At 41.7% G+C, this 27,130-nt stretch overlaps 1 protein-coding gene across 8 annotated transcripts in view; it reads left to right on the top strand.

Moving 5' to 3' along the window:
- FGGY (FGGY carbohydrate kinase domain containing) overlaps positions 1 to 27,130 on the top strand; it is a 432,084-nt gene that overhangs the window by 60,935 nt on the left and 344,019 nt on the right. For all 8 annotated transcript variants that reach the window (XM_029226879.1, XM_029226872.1, XM_029226868.1 and 5 more), the window contains one exon: positions 5,425 to 5,513. In XM_029226879.1, coding sequence (XP_029082712.1) covers positions 5,425 to 5,513 — 89 coding nt within the window. The remainder of the gene's footprint in view (positions 1 to 5,424; positions 5,514 to 27,130) is intronic.

The following is a 27,130-nucleotide window of genomic DNA, read 5'->3' as shown; positions in this document are numbered from 1 at the left end:
GGCCACACAAAAAATATTATGAGAAAGTTATGAGGCTGACTTACCAAACCTTGGTATCAGGCTCATTACATTATCATCATACATCATCTTATTAATTACCATTTCCTTTGCACACATCTTTCTCCAGCTTCATTGTAATTTTACTTTATTTTTATTTATTTATTTTTTTTGCGGTACGCGGGCCTCTCACTGCTGTGGCCTCTCCCGTTGCGGAGCACAGGCTCCAGACGCGCAGGCTCAGTGGCCATGGCTCACCGGCCCAGCCTCTCCGCGGCATGTGGGATCTTCCCGGACCGGGACACGAACCCGTGTCCCCTGCATTGGCAGGTGGACTCTCAACCACTGCGCCACCAGGGAAGCCCTGTAATTTTACTTTAAAAGAGTTTGACTTTAAGTTTCTTTATACCTCCTGAAACTTTTTGCATTTAAAAAAGTTAGCGGCTTTTTGCCCTCCAGGAGTTTGAAATTTTGAGATGGACTTAGGCACGTGAATATATAATAAGGACACAGCAAGGGATGGAGGGATTCACTGAAAAGGTGATATTTGAGCTGCATTTGAAAATCGAAGGTAGACGTTTGATCATGAGAGAAGACGGGAAAGTCAATCCAAGTAGCAGCATCAGCCTCAACAGAGTCAGGGAGATATGAAAGAGCACAGTGCGTTTGGGAAGCGAAAGAAATGAGGTGAGATCAGGGTGGGGAGTGATGAAGACAGGGATGATGGGCAGTGAGCCAAGAAGGAGTCATAACAAAGAGTGGCCAAGTTGGAGCTAAGTTATGTGTCCTGAGAGCCATGCCAAGGAGCTAAAATGTGATTCTAGGCCGCAAGGAACTGTCGAACCATTTTAAACAAAGAAACGTCATGGTAAGTTTTAAGTTTTTAGAACGATGTCACTGGTAGCACAAACCTCTCAGCATATCTGTCTGACTTAAAGTATCTGCAGTGTTTGGTCTTTTTCTCTGTGGATGGGAGTATGAAACACAGTTATTTCATACATTCTGGGAAGTTTCTGTTTGCGGATTATGACCCAGTCCATGTTTTCAGCATCCTTTTTTTTTTTTTTTTTTTAAAGAATGAAGTTGAGGATTAAGTTTCTTCCTGAAACATCTCTCCTTTCTGGGCCATCAGCCTGTGCCCTAATTCTTAGTCGTGAATATAGAGTGAGGATAAGGTTTTGCTTTTTTAAGGGCCGTTGTGCTGGAAAACAACATCGTGAGTATTTGGGATGTCCTGGCAGGACCATTTACTGGGAGGGAATTAGGGAGCTCTGTTCTTCCCTTTCATTCACTGCACACAGCAGGGAGCCCAGATAGAATCCCACTGCAAGTTGTAACTAAATACTTAGTTGATCCTTTTTTAATTGGTCATCCCTACTTTCCCATGCTGCTCCTAGACCCTCGCGTCTCCCAACATACATTGCAGTGTCTGCTTCATTTTACCCTCAAGTTCCCTTGGCATCTAGAAGCCAGCAGAGACCTCACTGCCTCCCTGGACATGGCAGTGAGAAGGAAAGGGAGAAAGCTCCAACTCTCTGCCCCAGGCTGGTGGGGTGGCTGCTGCCTGGCCTTGAACCTCAGATACACTACTCCACCTCCGCCCTCTGCCAAGACCCGCAGCTGTGTGTGCTTTGAGTGTGGTTTTATGAAGTAATAGATGATTAAAAAAGAGATTTGTTCTCTTTGGTGGCTTTCGAGCCTGAGGGATTGCTTAGCTCAAAGGATTGTTATTGGAATGCAGAAGCCTTTATTGCCAAGTCATACACCCCAATCACTGCTGATTTCTTTTTTTTTTTTCCTTGAAAAGACTACTTTTTGTTAGTTGCTTGGTAACTGGAGGAGAGGCTTAACTCCTTCAGCACAGAGAGCTCCTAGTTTGAACTGGATTCAGCACCCACATTATGAGATGCGCCTAAAGTTGGCTTGTGTCGGGGACCTGCTCTGTGTTTGCTCTAGCCCGTGTACCATTTGTGCATGGAAGTTGTTATGAGGGATGTAGAAGTTAAGTGAGTTGCCCAGGATTGAAAGTGAAATATCTGAAGTTTAATAAAACATTAGAGGGCTTCCCTGGTGGCGCAGTGGTTGAGAGTCCGCCTGCCGATGCAGGGGACATGGGTTCGTGCCCCGGTCCGGGAAGATCCCACATGCCGCGGAGCAGCTGGGCCCGTGAGCCATGGCCGCTGAGCCTGCGCGTCCGGAGCCTGTGCTCCGCGATGGGAGAGGCCGCGACAGTGAGAGGCCCACGTACCACAAAAACAAACAAACAAACAAAAAACATGAGAAAAAATGTGTTTTGGAGGGCTTTTCTTCTGTAAAGAATGGTAATAGCTTCCATCATGATGCTTCCAAAAGGCCAAAACCCACAGCTCTGCTAGATCTGGGAGCCTCAGGGTGGTGACTGTGGCCTGGGAAGGAAGGAACGCTCACTTTAGAGTGGGAAGCCCCATGTGGCTTTGGGTTAAGGCCTTGTCATCTGAACCTCAGTTTCTGCATCCTTCACGTGCAGACTGTTGTGTATCACCTACAACCTCTGAACCATCCTGAGAATCCAATGAGATGAGGAACGTGGGGGCACTGTTGTAAGCTGTGGAAGAATCTAAGAGGACAGTCGCTGTGCCTGATGCAGGCCCAGTGGTTCCAAGGATAGAATTAATTCAGTAAGATTGAGGCCCTTGGCTGGGACTCCGCTGGTTGGGGAGAGGCAGGGATGGAGAGATTTTCTCATAGAACTGGATTAAGAATCCATCCCCGGGGGCGGGCCAATCTGGCATTTGATGACTAAGCATTTGTGAATCATGTAGCCCAACCTAAGAACACCATGGGAACCTCATAGGTAGTGTCAGCATCTCCAAGTAAGGGGTCAGGCTTCTGAAGACATCCCTCTCATCCAGGCAAACGCTTTCCCCCTCTCCTTTGCTGGCTAAGCTGCAGACTTTACTTTTGTGGAGAAGGCAGGGAATACTACTGCTGTCTTCTCCCCCAGGATCATGTGCGTTTTTAAGGGTGCCTCGCACTCCTTATATGATGCCATTTCTGGTCACTCCTTCTATGGAGAGTTTGAGCCAGGGTCTCTGGCTTTGCTCAGTGAAGCCGGCGTTGTCTCAAGAAAATATGGCGCCGCCAGGCTGCTTTGTCCCTCCTGCCCCCAATGTGTCTCTTTCTGGCCAGAGGCCTGATGCTGTCTCTGAGACATTCTGCCTGGGTTCCGTTGTCCACAGAGGCTGTCTGCGTGGCTACAGGCTGAAAGCTCTCATTTTGCAAGGTCTGTAATGACTGTATACAAGATCTAACAGAAGCAGTTATTTTCTGAGTTGAGGAAGACTGCTTGGCTTTGGCTGGTAGTACTGATCGTTGCTGCAGTGGTTTCGTGGTTTATTTCTGATTGGCCTTGGATTTCTGAAGTCTTTAGAAGGAGGATGCCTTTTCTCCCTGAGAACTGATCACCGAAACCGCAGAGCACATGGAAAGAGATTTGGGAGACTACCCAGAAGACATACTAGTAGCTTGACTCATAGTTTCAAAGGCTACCATGTTCTGACTGATCTATTAGCATATAAAGATACTGCTAGTTCAGAGCTACGTTTGGCATATTTAGTCAACTTTAAGTGTTGCTTTGTTTAACATTAAGACGCATCGGTGTTCAAAGGAAAGTTTAGCCCTTTCTAGATGTAAGCGCTCACCCAAATGCTTAGGAATTTAAAATAAACAACCACCACCAACAACAGAAAATGGGCTTAACACTGCCTTTTACATCTGAGCCCTTTTGATGTTATTATTGTTTTAATGGGACCCTGTTCCTGGGTTAATACTCAGTTTCTCTGCTGTGCGTGGATGTCTGTGTTCAGAGAGTGGTGATAGGGGAAGAGAAAATAGGAAGAACTCATAGAATTTGAGGCCAAATATAGATAAAGAATAGTTGTATGTCTATAAAATAGATAGAACAGCACTCAGGACTTTTGTGTTGTTCTAAGGAGGTAACACATGTGGAAACCCTTTGTAAACTCCGAAGCGCCTCTCACCTGAGAGAGATTGGAAGGTGAAACTGAGCAGTTTGTCTGGTTGTTCAATGCATATTTATCAAACGTCTGCTATGTGTCACCTGCTAGCAGATACTAGAATATGTCTCTTTTGGATCTTCTGTCTTGTTACCTTTAGGTTCCCAAAGATACCCATGTACTTAGGATACATTCCTTTTTGTTGTAGCCTCTTGGGGAGGGAATAATTGAAACCAAGACATGGAGAGTTGCCTAGGTGGTAGGAAACCTTTCTTGCTGCTGCTTCTGTCTGTATTGCTCTTCTCTTTTTGAAGTCCTACTTCTCCAGGTCCTTGGCAAAAAAATGGCCACTTCACAGTTTCCAAGTTTATCTCACCTCCAGTTCCATTCAAAGGCAGAAGTTAAATGACTCCATTTGGATCCTGATTCTAAATTCCTGGGAGAAGGAATCTGATTGGCCCAGTTAGGTCACATGTCCACCCCTAGTCCAGTTAAGTGTGTCAGGGGGACTGGAGTCATGTGATTTCTACCTCACAGCTAAGGGTCCAGTCCTGTGCCGGGGAGGAGAAAAGACAGTTGTGGGATATTATGGTGCATAAAACTGACAAGGTCCTTGACCTCATTGAGCTTACAGTCTAGCAGAAGAGAAGGACATTATACAACTACTTGCAGGGTGATATGGGTTATATGACAGCCAGACCTCACCTGAGGAGGAGATCCTGAAAGACCTCCCCAGGGAAGGATGGATTGGGTTAACCAAAGTGGGCAGAGCAGCAGGGTGGTGGGTGAGGAAGGAGTGTTCTGGACAGAGGTGGCAGAGGAAGGAAAAAGCCCAGTGGCAGGAAAAAAAAATCTGACCACATTGGCAGTGTGGAAGAAATTGGAAGGAACAAATGTTTAAAAAAGTTATAAGAATAGCTTGATTCCGTACCATTCTCTCTGGCTTAGATTGGAAGTTCTTTGTGGACAGGGACTATCATTCCTGTTGCCTTTGGAACCAGTCAGCCTGGGGAGACTTTTTCATGGCAGGACACATTGCATTTCATCGGGTAATTTCTTAGTGTGGTTTTTCTCCCCAGTTCACAGCTGTTCAGCTTTGAAATCTTTTTATGTGTCTTGAAGAGTATCCTCTTGCCCTTCACTGGGAAGATGGATTGCGTACCCTTGCAGAATGTACTTCCTCCTGCTCCAGGTTGGCAAAGAGGAATAAAAGGGAAATTATAGTCATTTTTGGAAGGATCAATAATTGCCAATTTTTCTTTCCTGTATAGTACTGCTTTTATATCACTCACCATTCCCAGCCCCTGAACAGATGTTTTATTGGGCATTGTTGGCTATGCTTTTGTTTTGAAAATTTTGAAACATTATTGAAAGAGGAGAGGGGGAGAAAATATAGCCCATAATTGATTCTAATATGTATTTAATTTGGCAGAACTTGAGAGAGACTTGCTGGGATAAAGCGGGACATTTCTTTGATCTCCCAGACTTCTTATCGTGGAAGGCAACAGGTGTCACAGCACGGTATGTTAATTATGAGTTGGATTTTATTTGTGTTCATCCATTCTCGGGTGTGCGTGTGTGTGTATATATATATATATATATATATATATATATATATATATATATATATATAGCTTTCTTAACTCGCTTTGACTGGATGTACTGTTTGTACATCTGCATGCGATTTTGCGTACTTGAAACATCTTGAATCCATCTTCCACTTCCACTGCACATGCCCAAACACCATTGTTCCTATGAGGCCTGGAATGTGGGTATCCAAGGTGAAGACCATTCATTAAAATTGGACACATTTAAAGGAGACGTGAATAGTCCATTGTGAAATGTGACCATTTTTCCAAAGGCGCTTTTTACGTGATGAATAAAAGAAACATTTTTTGGCCCCTAAAATTAAGGCAAGAGTTATGTTTTTCAAGGAAGGTGATTTTAACTTTAACTAGATGGGTGTGTTAATGAAGCTATTTTGCTTTTTATATCAACGTACCTGAATCATCCCAGAGTGTAGAAGTATGTATGTTGAAGTCAACAGTATTTCTCAAGAAATTACAAATATTATAAATAAGTTATGTGCTACACATCAGAGACAATTTTAAAAATACTCATGGAGTGTGACTGTGGCTGCTACAATGGATGTGTGCACAGATGTGCATATATATGGACAGATTGGACATGTACTCTCAAAGCATGCAAACCTGTTGTCATCTTGACCTCAGATTTCAGGGGATGCACGAGGGGAGGGGGCAGTAGGGCAGGGAGGGGTCTTCTTATCATGGAAATGATTTAGAATTGCATATGAGAAAGGGGATCATTTCCCAGAGGACCGAAAAACCTGCATGAGTATGTGTATATTTAGGTATATCTTAAAGTCATCTCTTTTAGAGAGCGCTAAATCCTCCCTATTTTCCCTTTTATTTAAACTCATGAGAAGCTGGGAATGGGAGTACCATTTTCCCTGTGCTCTTTCTGTCTATCTTGTTTTGTATGATTTGGATTTTCCTTGTAGAGAGTTGATGAGAATGTGATAGTTCATTTGGCAGCAGGGGCTTCCAGAAAGGAGATAGTAGAAGATGTATTTCACAAGCACATCATTCATCTTGTTGATTATTCTCCCCTCCCACTAATGAAATGCTAGGGTGGAGGGGATTCATGTGCATATTAAAATGGCCTCAGTAAACCTCAGGTACTCATCCCTCTCTGGGGAGAGGGCTCTGGAGGAGTGGTCTGAACTTTAACCCAGAAGGTGTAATTAGTCACCATTATATTGTTATCATCAAGGGGGAGGGGGTTGTTTGGGTGAAGATCTCATCTGGACATTCCTCTTTTGGTGTGATATTAGTTGTCCAGAGTTATTTCTGGCAGGACCTTTCTCTAGTTTTTTTCCCTATCTTTATGCAGTAGTGAAGGAAATGTTTTGATTATTTCAGCCAAATGGACCTAGGAGTCAAAACAGTGCTAATAGTGTGGGTATCGGTAACAATCCATTGGCCCCCACAAGCCTTGAGAACTCAAAAGCAGAACTACAGATGGAGGAGGACCTTGATTTTCCTTCTCTTTTTCCTTGGATGTTAATCAATCCAATTCACTGATGTCCTCCCTGTTTTTCTGATAGTGCTAGATAGTCCACACCCCCATTTCCAAGTGTCTAATGCCATATTAAGACACCAAGAAGCCAGGGTTTTGAAGCTAGCTCTGGCTCAGATAGATTTAAATGCATTGCTTTGCTTATCCACTGTGGAGTTACAACATGACTTATCCTCAGTTCTGCCATGCAAGAGTTTGGTGACCTTGGGAGTGGCCTTACCTTCTTTGAATCTCACTTTCCTTATCTATAAAATGGGGATCGTGATACCAAACTAGCCTGATTATAGGAATCAGCCGAATCATTTATTCAAAGCCCAGATCCTCAGGGCTTCCAGTTTCAAGCCTTCCGAATCAGAATCCCTATGGGATACCTGGGAATTTGTGTGATTGACAAGTGCCCCAGGTGGTTATATGGTCCGGTAAGTTGGGACAACATTGCCTAACAGAGTATACATGAAAGTGATATGTAAGGTGGTCCATACCTGTGAAGGATTGGACGTATTTTGAAAGGTCGGATGGATTTGGTAAATTTAAAGATGGACAGCTTCTCGTTGGCCTATCAGAACATGCTTGGGGGCTTCCATTGCCCACCTGTGACAATCTGAAATCCTGAGGAAGCAGAAAGTTTAGTGCTTAGAAATGATTTATTGACTGTCCAGTCATCCCTGCCATTTTTTATTGGCTGAGACACTCATGACTCATTCTACTTTCCTTAGCGTGTATTTGCAGTCCCCTCCCCGCCCCTTGTCCATACTCGCCAGCACCTTCAGAGGCCTCCCTTCCAGCTTTGCTCTCCTGGAGAGCTGAGCCTGTGGACCTTGGGCACCAGGCACCAAGTTCCTCTTGTAAAGGTTGTTGCCCTCTCCCAGGCACACTTCTCTCTTACATCTGTCTTTCTTTTTTGTTGTTTCCTCAATCTCTTCATTCTTTCTTCTCTATTTCAACTTGCATGATCAGGCGAAACAAGTAATCTCAGAGCTTTCTCAATTATAAATATAATTGGGGTAATGACAATACTTACTCCATGGGGTTATTGTATGGACTGACTGAGTAAGGTGACAGAAGAACTTCCAACACAGCGCTGAGAAAGTTTTTGAAGGAATTAGCTATTTTATTTTTCTATAAATTTATTTATTTATTTTTGGCTGTGTTGGGTCTTTGTTGCTGCACGCGGGCTTTTCTCTTGTTGTGGCGAGAGGGGGCTACTCTTCGTTGCGGTACTTGGGCTTCTCATTGGGTGGCTTCTCTCGTTGCAGAGCACGGGCTCTAGGCATGCAGGCTTCAGTAGTTGTGGCACTCAGGCTCAGTAGTTGTGGCTCGCGGGCTCTAGAGTGCAGGCTCAGTAGTTGTGGCACACGGGCTTAGTTGCTCCGCAGCATGTGGGATCTTTCCGGACCAGGGCTTGAACCTGTGTCCCCTGCATCAGCAGGTGGATTCTTAACCACTGCACCACCAGGGAAGCCCTAGCTATTTTATTTAGTTTCCTTACTGTATCGATTTTGGCAGGGAGTCTTTGCATTAAGCTTCTGGCCTAGCGGAAAGAGGGAAATCCTTGTAGTCAGACTGACCTGGGTTCAACGTCTCTGCTATGTACTGTCTGTGAGAAGCTGGAGTAAATTACCACCCTCCCCCTCCCCCACCCCCTGCCCAAATTCAGGTCCTCATCTGGCAGCCCTGTCAGGGTTAGAGGTACTGTGGATAAAATGTGTAGCACATAGTATTTAAACAATTCACAGTTCTTTTAATGAAAAATCCCCATTGTCTTTCCATCTTCTAGAATAAGGAAGATGAGGGTCTGAGTTTGAATGTACGAATGCCAAAAAACACTCTGGACAGTGGAACATGAACTTGGCATCCTCTGGGCCAAGGAGAGGTTCAGATTTGGTGTTTATCTGGCTCTTATTGTGATTGTTTTGGGAGGCTTTGGGGAAATGGGTGCCAAAAAGGCTAGAGGGTGTTTTTTTTCCCTTTCTTTTTTTCTCTTTATTATTCTAGTGGAGTCATGGCTGAAAAAGTGATCAGATTTCACCTTGTCTTAAGCCTTCAGACTTGTTTTTGGCAGTGACGGTGTGTAAGAAGTCTTCCTCCTCCTCTTATCTGTTTTTCTCTCTTCTCCTGCTTTCCCCTCCCCCCTCGCTTTATTTATTGTTCTTATCTTCTAAAATATGGCAGCTACTCTTGTTTTTCTGGGTCACTGAGAAAATCACCACTTTGGCCTATGATTAATTTGTAATTCAGCTCCATTCTTTTCATTATATTGATGAAAATAATTATTGCTATTTTTTAAAGTAATAATTTATATAATCATCATAGTCATCATTTATTGACTGCATTCTCTATATCTGTGCTAACTTTTTAACAAATGTGAACCCCATTAGTCCTCCCAACCAGGTGACTATTATCAGGTGACTGATAATAGAAGATAGAAGCAGTGATAAAAATATTAAAAAGTCACAATGGAGTGAAATATTAATAGAATAAGATAAAGCCAAGAGCTTCATAGAAACTATATGGTTCATCATAATTACTAATTGATTTGTTTCCAAGCTTCCTAGTGGCCAAAGAAAAGGTGAGAACATAATCAGGATTAACTGAGTGAACACATAAGAACCCAACTGCTGTTCAGGAGAAGAACTCCCTCTAACATTGTGGTCTGAGAGCAATTTCTCCTAGATTATCAAGGGTTGGCAATATTCTGTAAATTATCTAAAAGTATGTCCTTTGAAATTCAGTTATAGCTTCAAATAGACTTTATTTTAAACCTAGTTTTAGATTTACAGAAAAGTTGTGAAGGTAGTACGAGAGTTCCCATTTACTTGACACCTAGTTTTCCCTATTATTAACATCTTATGTTTGTGTGATACATTTGTCAACAGTTGATGAACCGATGTTGATATATTATTATTAGCTAAATTCCATACTTAATCATATTTCTTTAGTTTTTACCTAATGGCCAAGATCCTATCCAGGATACCATATACAATTAGTCATATCTCCTTAGTCTCTTCTTGGCTGTGACAGTTTCTCAACTTTGTTTCTGATGACCTTGACCGTTTTGAAGCTTGGTCATATATATTATAGCATGTCCCTCTAATGGAATTTGTCTGACGTTTTTCTCATGATGAGACATGGGAAGTATGTTCTGGGGAGGAAGACTACACTGCCTATTTCTATTGAGTACCATTCTCATCATGTCATATCATATCAAGGGTACATACTAGCAGCATGTCATCACTGTTGATGTTGATCTTAATTATCTGGCTGAGGTATTGTTTGTCAGGTTCCTTTCCACTTTCTGTCTTGTATTATTGGAAGGAAATCACCATGCACAGCCAACACTAGGAGTAGGGAGTTATGCTTCAATTCCTTAAAGATGGAGTTATCTACATACGTTATTTTGAATTATTTTTATAGAAGATTTGTCTATTCTCAATTCATTTATTTTTATTTCTTTGGACAAAAAGAAATTGATTACTGAGTTCCTTATGCACAAGAGACAGTTTGGTTAGTTTGCTTTAGAAGTTATATGTTAGAATTTCTGAGTTTTCTATGGCATATGGGGAAACAGGGCTGAGTTTCTAGAATCTCAGGTTTATTTTTCCTTACATTTTGTATATGATATATTACTCCCCCCCACTACAATGTACAATTCTGTGAAAGTTGTCAGTAAATACTCTGTTTTCTACTTTGAGATGAATTTATGTTCTTTAGAATTGTAATCCTTTTAAAATAGCAATTATTTTCCTGATTTGCATGGTTCTCTATGTGTGGGGTTTATAAGGGATGTTATTATTCTGTTATTTTTCTTATGGTTATTTGCTAATCTGTCAGGAGAAGATTATGGCAGGTTATTGATCCAGATCTATAGTCACTTTCCAAATATAATCTCCAGGATCTCAAAAATAGTATCATTATTTAATGACTCTTATTACTGTATTTCATTTTTTAAATTATAAATCTACTTTATACAATTTATTTTTTTACTCTATGTATTATTGTATTTTCCCTATCAAATATTATCTGAAAACATATTTTTGATACCCGTATAATATTCTATCTTATGTCTGTGTAATGTCTGTGTTAGTTTTGCCAAGTTTTTAGGCTTAAAATGATCTCTTATTTTAATGTGCATTTTTATTATTAAATGCAGTTACCTTTTCTTATATTTATCAACCACTTGTTTTATTAATTTATGTCAATTAATGTCAATAATTGTATCTATTAGTATTATATGTATTGATTGCCTATTTATGTCAACTACTAATATTTATATTGGATTTCAGTGTTTTCTTAAATATTGGTGAGAATTCATGTTTTTGTTTGTTCATTTTACTATTTTCCCCAAGGTGTTATTTTTGAAAAAATTTTAAAGCTACAGAAAAGTTGAGAGAATGGTATATGGAACACCATATCTTTACCTACATCAGCGGTCTCCAGCCTTTTTGGCATCAGGGACCTGTTTCGTGGAAGACAATTTTTCCATGGGCTGGGGTTGGCGGGGGGTGGTTTGGGGATGATTCAAGTGCATTACGTTTATTGTGCACTTTATTTCTATTATTATTACACTGTAATATATAATGAAATAATTATACAGCTCACCATAATGCAGAATCAGTGGGAGCCCTGAGCTTGTTTTCACTTGCCACTCACTGATAGGGTTTTGATATGAGTCTGCAAGCAGTTGATTTATTATGGTCTCTGTGCAGTCAAACCTCTCTGCTGATGATAATCTGTATTTGCAGCTGCTCCCCAGCGCTGGCATCACCGCCTCAGGTCCACCTCAGATCATCAGGCATTAGATTCTCATAAGGAGCGGGCAACCTAGATCCCTCGCGTGCGCAATTCACAGTAGGGTTCTCGCTCCTACGAGAATCTAATGCCGCCGCTGATCTGACAGGAGGCGGAGCTCAGTAGCGGTCCGTGGCCCGGGGGCGTTGGGGACCCCAGACCTATAATTCATCAATTAACGTTTTTGTTACATTGTGCTCAAAAGTGTTCTATCTCTGACATGCATATATGTGTTTATTTTGCTGAACCATTTATAAATGAATTGCAGATACCACCTTCTTTCCTCATAAATTCTGCAATGTGATCCCCAAGAGTACTGTCCTTCTCCTGTGTAACCACAGTGCTGTTATCACACTTAGGACCATTAACATTAATCCTCATTATTTAAATTCCTAACAGGTACCCTATTGTTAACTGTTCAAAGTGCCACTCACTTTTCCTTGCCATTGGAGTTCTGACTGATAGAGACTACATACAGAGCATATTAGCTAGATGAAGAATGAAAACCTACCTCATTATCTTAGAAAATACTTGTTAACCTTTAATGTATAGAGCTTCTGGTATACTGGGTGGATAATGCAGCTCAGAAGTGAGGCTAAACCAGCACTTACATGTTCAGGTGTATGCGTTCTTATATGGAGGAAGGCAGGCCCGATATGCCAACCAGATGTCATCAAGTCAAGTAACTGAGTCAGCAACATGAATGCAGATCCTGCTGAGGTGTGCTTACCTAAAGCCAGGGCACACTGGTTGCACCTGGGCATGGAGAGTGAAGGCGTGGGCTCGATGTTATTCTAGGAATGACTTAGTACCTTATCTTTAACACAGTGACCCCTTCAAACATGGCTTAATATATTCCAGTGTCACAACAATCAGAAGGATTTCCCTTACCCCCTTGGAGAAAATTAAGTCAGGGGATGGGGTGCAAAGTCAGCTGCGCTTCCTCTGGTGCTACTCTTAGTGGAGAGAGCGGGCAGGGAGCAGGCTCATCCTCCCTAAGGGCTGAGGCAGCAGCACGGGAGGAAGAAGGGGTAGACTTCCACGATAATATCTGCCTCTGGTGGCCTGCCTGCAGTCCACATCCCTTCCTTAGTACTTGACGTCCTGATTACCTCACTCAGTTGCATATCTAAGATAAGACTTGATTTAAAAAAAAAAAAAAAAAGCTTTATTGAGAGAGAATTCACATACTATACAAGTCACTCATTTAAAGTATAGTTCAGTGCTTTTGATAGATTACATTTTTATGAATTTTAGTAAAATATCTATAGCATAAAATTTACCATTTTAAGTGTCCAATTCAGTGGCATCAATTACATTCATGGTGTTGAACAGCTATTACCACTACCTATTTCCAAAACTTGTTACCCCAAACACAAACTCTGTAACCATTAAGTAACAACTCCCTGTTCCTGCCTTCCCCTGCCCCATTAACCTCTAATCTACTTTCCGTCTCTATGAATTTGCCCATTCTAGATACCTTATATAAGTAGGATCTTATATGTCTGGCTTATTTCACTTAGCATAATGCTTTCAAGATTCATCCATGTTGTAACGTGTAAGAATTTCCTTCCTTTTTTACGGCTGAATGATATTCCATTGTATTCATATGCTACATTTTGCTTTTCCATTCATCTGTTGGTGGACCCATGATGGATAATTGGGTTGTTTCTTCCTCTTGGCTATTATGAATAATGCTGCTGTGAATATTGACGCATAAGTATCTGTTTGAGTCTCTGCTTTGAATTCTTGTGGGTATATATCTGGGAGCTGAATTGCTGGGTCACATGGTAATCCTATGTTTAGCTTTCTGAGGACCCACCCACTGAACTTTTCCATGGCAATTGCATCATTTAACATTCCCACCAGCAATGTATGAGGATTCTAATTTCTCTACAGTTTCACCTGTTTTTATTTTCCTGTTTTTTTTTTTTTTTAAATTATAGTCACCCTCATAACTGTAAAGTGGATTCTCACTGTGGTTAACGACTTGATTTTTTGTTAGAAATCTATTGAATGAAAGTAAAATTGATTGAATTTAGGTCATCCTAGAGGTAACATTTTTTGGCCAGAACTTGGTTGAAACTTGACAAAGATTCTGAAGGTAGTGTCATAAAATTAAAGAGTTCTGGAGAAAAAATAACAGTTATTTCTGATATGATTGATGCTAAAACTCTTTGATATGCATTGTTTTATGGTTGTGTTGAAGGATGATTTCTCAGAACAATGGTATAAAACCGTTCTTCTAGGTTCTAGGAAGAATGATTCAGTCATCCTCTCGTGTCAGCTTATTTTTTGGTATCTTTAATAGTGCTGAGAAATGGCCTGTAAATATTAGATTTCCCTTACCCTTATTTTGGGGAAAGAAGAGTGCTCTCACTCTCTACAGAAGAAAAATTATCCTTATCTCTTCACTGATGAGTAATAGAAAAAATAGAAAATTAAAAATCAGAGTGGTTTGAACAAACAGGCGTTCATTCTCTTCTGTAAGTAAATACAGATGTATAGAGTTTTGGGCTACTATGACAGTCCCACAAACCCATCAAGGACACTAACTGTTTTGGCATTTTTACTTCATTATCTTCAGCCCTGACTTCCATTCTCAAAGATACCTCATGGTCCAAAATGGCTTATGGAGTCTCTGTTTTTCAGCCCACATTTCATATAGCAGGAAGAAGGAAGGTGGGAGTTGCATAAAAAGGATGTACACACCTGAGTCAGCCTTCTTTAGAGAACCTTCTTTGAAGAGCTGCATAATACTTCTGCTTGCATGTCATTGGTTTATGCTCACAAGCAGCTAGAGCCTGGATAAAATAGGCTTTTAGTTGGTGCATTGCGTTTCTCTTACTACTAAAGAAAAAAAGCGAGAATTAATACTGAGCAGATAAAAAGGTAATCACAAAATTGTAATTTCTCAGTAAGTTACACTGACCGTTATCCCAGATACTAATTTATAATCCTTCTATAATAGTGACGGAGAGAAGGGTGAGCACAGGACAGGTCATAGGGGTGGTGATATATAGTTTGAAACAACTGTAGCTCATAGTTTCCTTCCTTCATTCATTTCACTTACTCATTCGTTTATTCTTTGCATGTATGTTAATAGAGCACCTAAGAGGTCTCTTCTCTCTAGTCTAGCAGTAGGTAGGTACACATTTATTTAAACTATTCAAATTCCTGTAAGGGCTGGAGCCAAATACTCCTTAGCTCACAGTTTTGCTCTGCCATTGATCAGCTGGGTGAACATGGGAAAGTCATTTAATCCTTCTCAATCCCAGGTTCCTTTTATGGTTGAAGGGGGACAAAAATTACATGGCTTTGTTTTGTGGAGAAAATGGAGCACCCTGGGTGAGACCTCTAACCAGTCTGCAATACGGAGTAGGACACAGGAAGTGCTACTTTCCTTTATCTTTCCCTTCAGTCTTTAGTTTTTAGTTTTACGTTTTAAGGTGGAGCTAAATTCAGTTAAACAGCTTACAGGTGGGGTGGGGACAGTGGGCCATTTAGAAACCAAATAACCTGTTGGGCAACTTCTCTCCCCTATTGGGTTTTGTCTTGCCTTCCTGTAGGGTTCTGTGAGTCAGAGGGTGTGAGAGTGTCTCCAAAGGTCTCAGAGCTGTTGTGGGCGTGAAGAAATGAGCAGATGGCAGGAGACCACAGGCCATCAGTATTCAGAGGCTGAAAGTCCAGGAAGGGCAGGAGAGAATGGAATATGCCAGGGCTGTCGGGGCAGGAGGGGAACGGAGTGTTCATATCATGGCTTCTCACCCATGCCTACAGTTGAGGCACAGACCCCCAGTGACTGGGAGTCCTGCTGCTGCCCTACACTAACGCTTAACTATGGGATCAATGACTGTCCCTCTTTATCTGCTCCGTTGAGTCCAACCCTGAGGAAGGTTGAGGTTTCTTCTTTCACTTTTCATCAGTAAAGCAAATCTCGATGGAAAAGGTTAGGAATCCCCACATTTGTCCTTTGGGACAAAGGTGGTAAAAAATGTGTGACCTTGGGTGGTTATGATGTGCACCCTTCAATAAGAACCACCGGTCTGAATTTGCTCAGTTCCCATAACTTTAAAAAAAAAAAAATAACAGCCAGTTTGTATTGAATACCTGCTGTGTATCAGGTACTGTTCTAGGTCTTTTTTTTTTTTTTGGTACGTGGGCCTCTCACTCTTGTGGCCTCTCCCGTTGCGGAGCACAGGCTCCGGAAGCACAGGCTCAGCGGCCATGGCTCACGGGCCCAGCCGCTCTGTGGCATGTGGGATCTTCCCAGACTGGGGCACGAACCCGTGTCCCCTGCATCAGCAGGTGGACTCTCAACCACTGCGCCACCAGGGAAGCCCCTCTAGGTCTTTTGTTTAAGATATATGTGTATATGTGTGTATATATATATTGAAGTATAGTTGATTTACAATGTTGTGTTAGTTGCAGGTATACAGCACAGTGATTCATATATATATATATACTTTTTCAGATTCTTTTCCCTTATAGGTTATTACGAAATATTGAGTATAGTTCCCTGTGCTATATGGTAGGTTCTTGTTTGTTATCTATTTTATATATAGTAGTGTGTATATATTAATCCCAGCCTCCTAATTTATCCCTCCCCCTTTCCCCTTTGGTAACCATAAGTTTGTCTTCCATGTCTGTGCATCTATTTCTGTTTTGTAAATAAGTTCATTTGGATCTTTTTTTTTTTTAAATGCCACATATAAGTGATATCATAGGATATTTGTCTTGTCTGGCTTATTTCACTTAGTATGACAGTCTCTGTGTCCATCCATGTTGCTATAAATGGCATTATTTCATTCTTTTTTATGGCTGAGTATAGTATGTATGTGTGTGTTTGTGTGTGTGTATACCACATCTTTTTTATCCATTCCTCTGTCTTTTTTTTTTTTCAGATCTCATGTGCTTACCTCTAGACATGAGTTCTGTATGCCTGAAAGGTAACGGCCAGTATGGCTAATTTTCCAACTGAGCAGCTATGTAGCATTTCCTTTACTTTACAGTTTTCTCTGAGACCTCGAATCACTTTTAGAATTTAGTTTTGTTTGCTCTTTAATATGGTAAAGTGGAACAATCTTGGGATGGGGTTCCTCATTTACAAATAGTATGATGGTAGAGTCTTTGCCAAAAATGTTTTGGAACTGTAAAAGTGCTAAAAAATAGAGATCTCATTTTCCAGGTGATATGACAGACTCCCAGAAGGGTCTCACCCTGAAGGTGAAACTAGTAAGTGAAGTATGAGTTAGGTTTTAAGGGGACATCCCCACATCATACATTGTTTAGGGGTCCTTTCTCTGACCCGAGAAAGCCTCCCTCAGGATGGACAGGACATCTCAGTCTTGGTGGCCTCTTAAATTAGTTTGCTATCCAGGATGGCTGTCACTGTAGGTGAACTCTTGTGAACCTAGTTATTGGGCCTTTTGAATATGCTGTACCTGTGTGACTCTGGGTAGCCTCTAAGTTTCATTCACTCTGATTAAAGGTATCAGTATTCAGTCTTGGAACCCATGATACTGTAAGGGCTGTGAGGCCTTGGCGGGTGGCGTGGTTTGAAGCTTGGAAGATGTGTGTGGTCCAGCCAGGTAACCTTGGGCCCCTGGCACTTGGTCTGTCTGCAAGATTTGGTGATTGAGCTAGTGATCCATTTAGCCCCTCCCTGGACTAAAACTCTGAGTCTGAGAGGTAATGGTGTTGACCAAAGTCTTGCTTTGGCTTCTTTCTTACACCTCATTTTTTGGAAAAAGTATTGTAAAAGTCTAACATTAAATTCAACCTTTGGGGATGTAATTTAGTGTCACAATGCTATACTCTTTCCTTCTTTTTTTCACCTCTTCCAGTTGGTTTAATATCTTTTAGTATACCTTCCTTTTTTCTTGTTTTCTTCCTTCCTCTCTCTAAATTATCGTCAAGGGCCTTTGAAGAGAATTCTTAAATGTTATTGAGAAATTGCAGTCAGGGAGTCCTTTGTTCCCAAGTCATTTAGAAGATTACCTTTCCTTTTGTTAAATACGAAAAATTGTCAACCTGTATTGTGAGAAGGTGCCAAAAACTGCATTCACCAATAAAAAGCGTCAGCTCTCATTATTGCCCAGATACTATTCTTTTCAAAAGCTGAGTGCTCTCCGCAGGCTTTCTAAACAATCTTCGGCTCATTCATCTTCCTGGTTTCGTTATATTTTGAACCTCTCTGGGTCTGTATAGAGTGGCAGCCTGTCTTTTAAAAATTAATGGGTTCCAAATGCCATTCAAGCCTATTTCTGCCCTCAACCTCCTGCTCCCTTCTCCAGCTCTGCCTGTTAGGAGTCTTATATTCTGTATAAATATTGAGCTGGAGATAGTTTCTGAAGAGGTGTTTGGACTTTTAATTAGCACTGACAGGCTGTCTGCCTGGGCTTTTGCTCTGCGGTCTCCATGGAAAAGTCAGGCAGGTCAGTATGGAGGGGGCGGGGAGGCCCGCAGTGGATATGTTCCTGGCGGCTGGCCCTAGAGACACTGAACTCTGAGCCAACCATGAAGTCATTTTGAATTTAAGGAGTCTTGCTAATCCAAGGCAATGTGTCTTAATTTGACAAAGTAAAGACTGCCCGATAAGCAACCCTAACTACAAGTTCTGTGAAACTGGGGGTGTTTGTAAGTTTAGATTGTGCTAGAGAAATGTGGTGATGTGGAAGAATGGGTTCATTTTCTTCTCTTTACTCCCTTTCCCAGCCCCTCCCCCCTCCCCCCTCCCCTCCTCCTCTTCCTCTCTCCCTCCCTCCCTCCCTCCCTCTCTCTCCCTCTCTCTCCCTCTCTGTCTGTCTGTCTGTCTGTCTGTCTCTCTCTCTTACTTACTTTGGCCCAATTCGGCCCTGCAGTCTGGCCTCTGCAGTGGCTTGATGTGAAATTTGAGAAACATATGTAGTTTTCTATTTCAGGAAAATGATCTCAGGAATTGAATGTGTTTTTTTGGTTGGCTGTTAAGCTCTGATCTTGCCCAGTGTGGTTTTTTGATGATGGGAAAGAGGCTTCAGAATGCTTTTTGTCAGAATTTCGTGTCATAAACCTTACAGCTTGGTTGCTTTCGCTGGGCCCCCACCCCCTCCGCAGCCCACGACACAATGTCATCTATTCTGTCAGAAGTGGGAAGAAGTGCGCATTGTTCGCATTACAATCAGTTCATTGCTGCGGGCACGCACATACACGAAAATGGCCGCCGTGTCTGTCCTTCACAAAAGCTATTTTAAATGTAGTTCAGTGGAGGACCAGGGGTCTGTATACTGTTGCCCATAAAGGAAAAGGGATCCATGGGGGAGAAGTTGGCCTTTGTTTTGCCTTGGAAGGGCCAGTATTCTTCTTTGTTCTTGAGGTGAGAGCCAACAGTGGGCCCAGTGCCCTGCAAACTAAACTTCATTGATCTAGCCATGCGATGGATGTGCAGACCAGCAGCGTCACTGGGGCCTGATGAGAGCGGAGCTGAGCGAGGGGCTCAGGCGAGTGAGGCTGGCACAGGCACTGGCTGAGAGTTGGGTCTGACCTGCTCCATGTCCAAGGGTTTCCAGTGGAATGAGGCACGGCCCCAGCCCGAGAAAGGCTCCCTGACCTGTGGTTCTCCACTAGACGTGAGCTTCTTGAAGATGGTAGCATGTCCGTGTTCATCTTTGTATCCAGGGAGTACTTGCTGAATTACTAAGAGAATCATGTGCTCAAGCGGAGGTCTCTACAGAATATGCTGGGAGTACAGAGAAGGGACTGACCTACCCACCTCAGAAATTGGGGTGGGGTAAGGGACACAAAGGAGGAGAAAGTCCAGGAAAGGCTTACCCGGAGGAAGGGAGCTGACATTCCTGGGCAATATGCAAGCTATCCTATTTGATTCTTACAGTGTATCATTTTTATAGATGAGGAAGCCAAGACTCAGGGAGGTCAATGAACATGTTCAAGATCACACAGCTCCTGAGGAGCAGAGGCTGGTTGAACCTAGGTTTGCATGGCTCCAAAGCAGTGCCCCTTGCAATGGCCCATCCTTCTATCCGGGGAGCAAGGATGGGAACCCTAGTGCCTTTCACACTGCACTTGTCTCCTCCTCTTGTTTGGTCTGTAGTGAACTGATCACCTCCTTCTGGCCCTAACATCTGACCTTTGTCTAAAGGGTTTGGGAAAGTTTAAGAGACTTTGAGGCGGTGGTGGAGGTGGGCTTCCCAGGAAGTGAACGCACTGAAGCTTAAGCTTCAGGGACCCTTGCTCGCATGGCCCTGTGAGTGCAGGTAGTTGTTGGGAGGCATAGAATGTTCCGGGTGGAGAGGGGTTGCAGTCAGGAAGCATTTCTACGTAGGCATTTCTGATCTCAGGAAAAGGGAACCTAAATCCCCAAGGCTCCAGGTATTTGTTTTAATTTTTTTCTTATTGTAAATATTCATTACTGTACGTGATCTTGTATTCATAATTTTGTATTCCTTTCTTTACGAGTTCCCCCATATAAAAGCTTCAGGCCCTTCAAGGTGTGGATTTGCCCTGGAAGTGGTGTGAGAGCACCCTTCACAGAAGAAGGAATGTAAACTCAAGGTAGCCACTGAGTTTGGGCTCTGGGGTAACATGCCAGCCCTGGGACTCATTGTGTGACCTGGAGCAAGCTTCTTACCTTTTCTGCACTTCATTTTCCTGTTTGTACCCTGTGGGCTTGCTGTAGAGATTGTGAGCATTCACGTGCATACAGCTTGTAGGACAGCGTGCTGAGGATTCAACAGATGTCAGCTTCCCCTGGTGCTGTGATTGTTATTTGTTACTGGTATGTGAGACCCACATAGATGGAGCTGAATACCCATGTCTGCCATTAAAACATTGACCTTCTGAGGGGGATAGTGCAAGGACAGCTTCAGACTTACATTAAAAAGCCCACAGACTATCCCTTTATGCGTTGATTTCCTTATCATCTTTGACCATCATCCAAATGGCTTCAAATAAATTTCATTATGTGGAAAACTGGTGATGTGTTCACAGAGCTGAGACAGGAGCTGTCTTCATCTCCAGCCACTCTTCATCACACACCAAGATTCCAGCCCTGTCAGACGTCTTGCCCAGTCCCTGGGCCTTTTCCTGTCTTCTTTGCACATACTGTTCCTCTCTCTAGAACACCATCTGCCTGCTTTTCTCCTTGCTGAGCTGTTGCTCATCCTTCAGAATCCATCTTCAATGTCCTGTTGTTTGTGAAGCCCTACAGACTCCCCGGGGCGGTTAGACACTCCCTCTTCGTTGGTCCTCTAGTTTTCTAGCACTTCTCTCGTTGTACTGTAATTATTTCTCGGCACATGTTTTTCTTGTACTAGCTTCGGAACCCTTTGGATGAAGAAACCACAGTTTATTCACCTTTGTGAATGAATGACGCATATTAGGTGCAGAGAAATTTGGGAGGGATTGGAAAAAGTGTTTCTTTTCGTGTCATTACAGTATGTCCTTTTTACAGATGAGGAAACTGCGACTCAGAGAGATCAAGGAACACATTCAAGATCACACAGCCACTAAGGAGCAGAGAGGCTGGATTTGAACCTAGGTTTGCATGGCTCCAAAGTGGTGCCCCTTTCTGTGGCCCATCTTTCTAGCAGGGGAGAAAGGATGAAGACCCTAGTTCCTCTCACACTGCACTTGTCTCCACCTCTTGTTCGATCTGTAATGAATTGATCACCTCCCTCCGGCCCTAAGATCTGGCCTTCGTTGAAATTATTTGGAGAGTATAGGACGCATATTAGGTGCAGAGAAGTTTGGGGGGATTGACTGGAAAGAATTTTTCTTTTCATATCATTATATTTTAAAAGCCACAAGCATTTGTTCCAGAAGAGCTGTATGGTATGATTACACAGAATCATGTTTTCCCATTGGTTTTTACTCCAGTTTAAGAAAGGTTCTTAATGTCTGATTGACCTTCAATTTGAAATGACTTTGTAGCGTTTTCCTTGTTTCCCTGCTTCCAGCCCCCTGATTTGAGCAGATGATGCTCTGTAAATAATTACTTGTGTCTTCCTTGCTCTAAACTGTAACTTGGTGAGTATAGGACCTTGCATGTTTGGTCTGCAGCTCTATCTCCAAGACCTAACCCTGGGATTGACACAGGGTAATAGTTCTAGAAGAACTATTATTACCTCTTCTAGTAGAAAAAAGTATAATAATAATTTTAGTGGTATTTTATACTAATAACAGTATTTAACACATGCTGGCACTGTTGTGTGCACTTCAGGCATACGAGCTCCTTCAGTCCTCCCAGCAGCTTTGTTTTATATGTGCTATAATTACCATGCATATTTTAAAGAGAAAAAAACTGAGGCTCGAAGAGGCCAAGGACCTTGTCCAAGACCACACAGCTGATGAGCAGCAGAGCTGGGATTTGAACCCAGGCAGTCTGGCCCCAGAATCCAGGCTTTTTACCACAATGGTGTACTGCCTGTGATTAGCACTAATTAGCTCAGCACTTATTTGTTAACAGATTATTAAGGGAATCCCACAGAGACCTATTTTTCTAAAGTGAAGAGTTCATTTGTTAGGTGTTTATTTACCGTAAACCGGTGGTTCTCAAAGCATGATCCCCAGACCAGCAGCATGAACGTTACCTGGAAATATATTAGAAATGCAGATTCTCTGGCTTCACCCCATCTATTGAATTAGAAACTCAGGGAGTGGGACCCATTAATCTGTGTTTTAACAAATCCTAGAGGAGCTTCTGATGAGAACCACGGCCCAAGACTAAATCATTTTCTCTGGAATTTTACTTCCTTCTTTTGGCTTTTCTTCTTCTTCTTCTTCTTCTTCTTCTTTTTTTCTTTCCCTTTCTCTTTCCCTTCCTTTCCTTTCCAGGGTAGAAAATAAGAAAATTTTAATTTTTCCCCAGGTTTATTGAGATATAATTGACATATGATATTGTGTAAGTTTAAGGTATGCATTGTGTTGATTTGGTACACTTATATATTCAAAATGATCACCATGGTAGCATTCAAGATCTGTTTTCTTAACAACTTTCAAGTATATAATAAAGTGTTATTAGCTATAATCACCATGCTGTACATTGGACACCCAGAACTTATTCATCTTATAACTGGAAGTTTATATCTAGACACCCAGAACTTATTCATCTTATAACTGGAAGTTTATATCTTTTTACCAATGTCTCCCCATTTCCCCCACCCCCAGCCCCTGGCAACCACCATTCTCCTCTGTTTCTATGAATTCCACTTTTCCAGATCCCACATGTAAGTGATATCATACAATATTTGTCTTTCTCTGTCTGAGTTATTTCATTTGGCACAATTCCCTCAAATTCTGTCTGTGTTGTTGTAAGTGACAGGATTTCCTTCTTTTTCATGGCTGAATAATATTCCACTGTATACCTATACCATATCTTCATCCTTCCATCCGTTGACACTTAGATCATTTCCATTTCCAATTTACATTTCCCACAAACTGTTTAAGCCGTACTGGTTGTATTTGTGTTGAGGGAAGCAGTAAGAGCTAGAGCTAGTCACTAGCATCCTTGCCAGAGGGTGTCCTAAGAAATGGATTGTAGGTTTTGCAAAGCAGCAAGGACTCCAAAGTACTCCAGAGAGTGACTTGTATTCCTAGGAATGGAATTCTGGGAGGTCCAATTCCAGAGAAAACCAGGCACCAGGTGAGACATTTTATGTTTTAAATCTCCTTGTTTTCAAAAAGGTATCTAAAAGCGATTTAACTGTGTCAAGATTTAGCCTTAAGGTTTTTTTTTGTGTTAAAGAGGCCATTGGTGCAAGTCAAGACCTAAGGACTGTAAAAATATTGATGCAACTGTCAGAGGTACATGGTATTTGACCTCCTATTAATAAAGACAAATTACTGCATTTCTGTGATGTTTGAGTCTGCAAGAACGTCCCTTAATTCTGCTGGTATTCCATTCCACAGCTACTGGGGCTGAGGGGACAAGGGACACAGGCTTGTGTTTCTGATTTATGAGGTGGAATAGTAGTCTGATTTACTAAACTGAAAGTCAGAGAAGGTTCAGATAACAACAGAGTGAAACTTCATGAATGATAACAGCCACAGCAACAACTCAAGTGTTTGCTGGTATAGCAGCACGTTTTGGCCTGAAGTCATCTGTAGAATAAAATACAAGCTGGGGGGAGTGATTAGTAGGGGAGCACAAATAAATAGAGGGCAAGGCAAGTACTGAGCTGATTAAACTGGAAGCAGGAGGACTTTGAGGGAGGTTTTTTCGCGGAGCTTTCCAGAATGTAGGGAGTGGGGTGTTCATCGTGGCTGTTTGCTAACACCATCCCACTTCAGGGATTGTTCCTTTTCACCCAGATTTTAATGGCGGGTCATGCCAGCATAGCAGAGTAAGGTAGTACACCTGAGTTACTTAAAAGACGTCTCAGCGTACGCAGGGCAGCGTTTTTATTTTTCACCCTCGTCTTTGCTTCGTTTAAAGAGAGCACTTCAGATTCGGTTCATCTAAGCCTCCAACTTCAAAGGGAGCTCATTCTAGTTTGACAGCAGTCACATCCATTTTTTGCCAATTCTTTGACCTTTAGAACAACATGCACTCAGGTCTGACCTGTCAACTGTCTATAAAAATCCATCCCCATCAAGGACTTAATATTTTCAAGAGCACATCTAAAGGATGGGAACCCTTCTAATTTTGTTCCTGCAGGACTTGTTTTGGGAGAAACCAGCTGCTGCTTCTAGTCTTAATGAGATGTGACTTTAGAGGGGGCCTCGACTTACATTATGGTCCTGTACCCTTTTATTACAAGCTACGCATGATGTTTTTAGCCATTCACGTCAGCATTTTTCTCCAGCTGCAGTCAATTTTATCTCATTCTTGTTGATCATGATCATTTGACTGTGAAAGTATAAAAAGAAATTAAAAAAACACAAGTGTTTCCAAAGGCCATTTGCCACGGGAAAATAGAATATGGTGACCTTTCCACTTATGTCCATTTGGGGGCTTTTGGCCATGAGGGTCAGTTCACATGTGGCTTCTGGGACCATTCTTTGGTGTGTTTCAGGCAGTCCAGCTGTCTTGAAATTCTGCAGAATGAGAAAGAAAAGCCAGAGAGGAGTCTGATTCGATTCAACTAGAACCTGATTGGCTAATTAGGATAATAAAATTCCTGATGCATCTTATTCATGTCTCTGCAAAATAGTAAAAATAATATTACTTTATGTTTAAATAGTTCCTGTCCTCTTAAAGAACTCAAGCAGGGTCCCTTTCGGTATGCCCTCTGTTCCCAAAATATATCTGAGATGTTGTACGTGGTTTCAGAATGCAGGCACCTCATCATGAAGGATAAATGACTGTAGTGTTGGGAATAATATATTATTGGAATTACCTAAAATCGGGGCTGAGGAAGCCTGTCAAGCCTCTAATAGCTATGAGGCATTTTTGTATCTCAGTTTCTTTATCTATATTGTAGGGATAATATAGTATCTTTCTCATAGGCTTATTAAGACCGTTGATTGTGTTAATACGTGTAAAGCTTTTACATAGTAATACTGGCACATGGTAAGTTCTCAGTAAGTGCTGTCGTTTGTGTTGGTTTTAGAATCAGTCAAATATGAATTTAAATGCCCCCTCTGTCACTTACTGGTCATACAGTCTTGGGCAATACTGATAACGATCAACATGGGTGCCATTTACTGAATATAACTTATAATGCCAAGCATTATATTAGGTACTTTATATACATTCTTTTTCTCTCAAAACTTACTTTAACTTTCCAAGGTATGTATGATTATACCCACTTCATAGATGAGTAACTTAAGGTTTAGAGATACTAAGAAGCTTGCCCAAAGTAACAGAGCTAGATTAGTAGCAAAGCTGACTCTCTAAAGTTCTTGTTCTTAGTTAGCTACTTAGTTAGGTTCCCCAAGCCATAGTTTTATCATTTCTAATAGGAATAACAATAACTCTTTGTCAGGATTACATACTGAACGTTAAGTATTTGGTACCTACTGGGCACTCTTGACATCATGCACTGTGATATTATTATCACCTCCTATTACAGCTTTCCATGCAATAGAATTTTCCTTTTTTCTGTTCCTCATGTCATGTATATATCTGTAGGGATTGAAAGAAAGTTCTTAAGGCTGGGTTCTTGCATTTCTGAGAACTTCAGAATCTCATGTATGATTTGGTGCTATATTTGGTGTCTGGGTATCTGTGTGTACATGTACTTTCTATCCAGTCTAGAAGTAGATGGATGGGTACTAAATCTGGGTGCTATGTAAAGCAACTCACAAATGTTCAAAATCATGGACTTGAACATGAAAATGTCTTGGCTCGACATTTTGCTTTTCTGTTTATTCTGAAAGTTGTTTAAAAAAAAAACTGGCTCAGCGGAAGCCAAGCATTTGGGAACCAAATCAGTTTGGATGGGTAGGGTGGAGTCAGCATTATACATACATATTTGGCACTCAGAAGCAACAACAATCCTTATACTGGTATGTAAAGATATAATATATTCCATGATGTTTTAGCTTGTGTTGCCTGCCTTAGTAAGTGAAAACACTTTGTAAAATTGGGCTGCAGACTACTGCCCCATTTCTCCCTCTCCTTCTGGTGTCAGATCCTCCATATGAAGGATCCTTGCCCATTTTCTTCATTTATTCAATTACCCATTCACTCCTTAACCCCCAACAGTATAGTTTCACCCTTACTACCCACCTTTGGATCTAAATCGCTTACCTATATTTAGAGGTGATATTAAGATATTAACATTAAGTCCCAAACTGCCTCGTATTACTGATATGGATAGAGAGGATGGAGACCTCACTGTGATCATTGTCACTGATCACACAGAGGTTAAGTGATGCCAAAACTGGGGTTGAAATGAGCGATGCAAAGACTGAGGCCAAAGACGAAAACTCGCAGTGCTTTGGGGTAAGTACTGTCGCCATGCTGAACTTCGGTGTATGCCTGATTGATCCCCACTTTAGAGATGTGGAAAATGTCGCGGGACTGAGATTTTAATAACCTGCCCAAGGTCACTTGGCTTCTAAGTACTTGCCAGGATTTAAACGATAAAACTCGGACTCATGACCAGTACAGTCCTGCAAGCCGCTCAGTAAGTATTTGTCAATTAAAAAAGAATCAGTTCCCTCAGTTCTCAAAATGAAGATAAACGATCATGTCATACATTATGTTTCACTGTGAAAAATGTTGTAACTGCAGAGTGTACAGTACAATGAGAAACATGTGAGGCACAATGAATTATGGTGGGCTTGGGGGCAGAATGAGGGAAGGAATG

Source organism: Monodon monoceros, unplaced genomic scaffold, assembly GCF_005190385.1.
Source record: "Monodon monoceros isolate NGI ecotype Baffin Bay Population unplaced genomic scaffold, NGI_Narwhal_1 Super_Scaffold_18, whole genome shotgun sequence".
Lineage (NCBI taxonomy): Eukaryota > Metazoa > Chordata > Mammalia > Artiodactyla > Monodontidae > Monodon > Monodon monoceros.
This window is presented reverse-complemented; position numbering and strand designations above follow the sequence as displayed.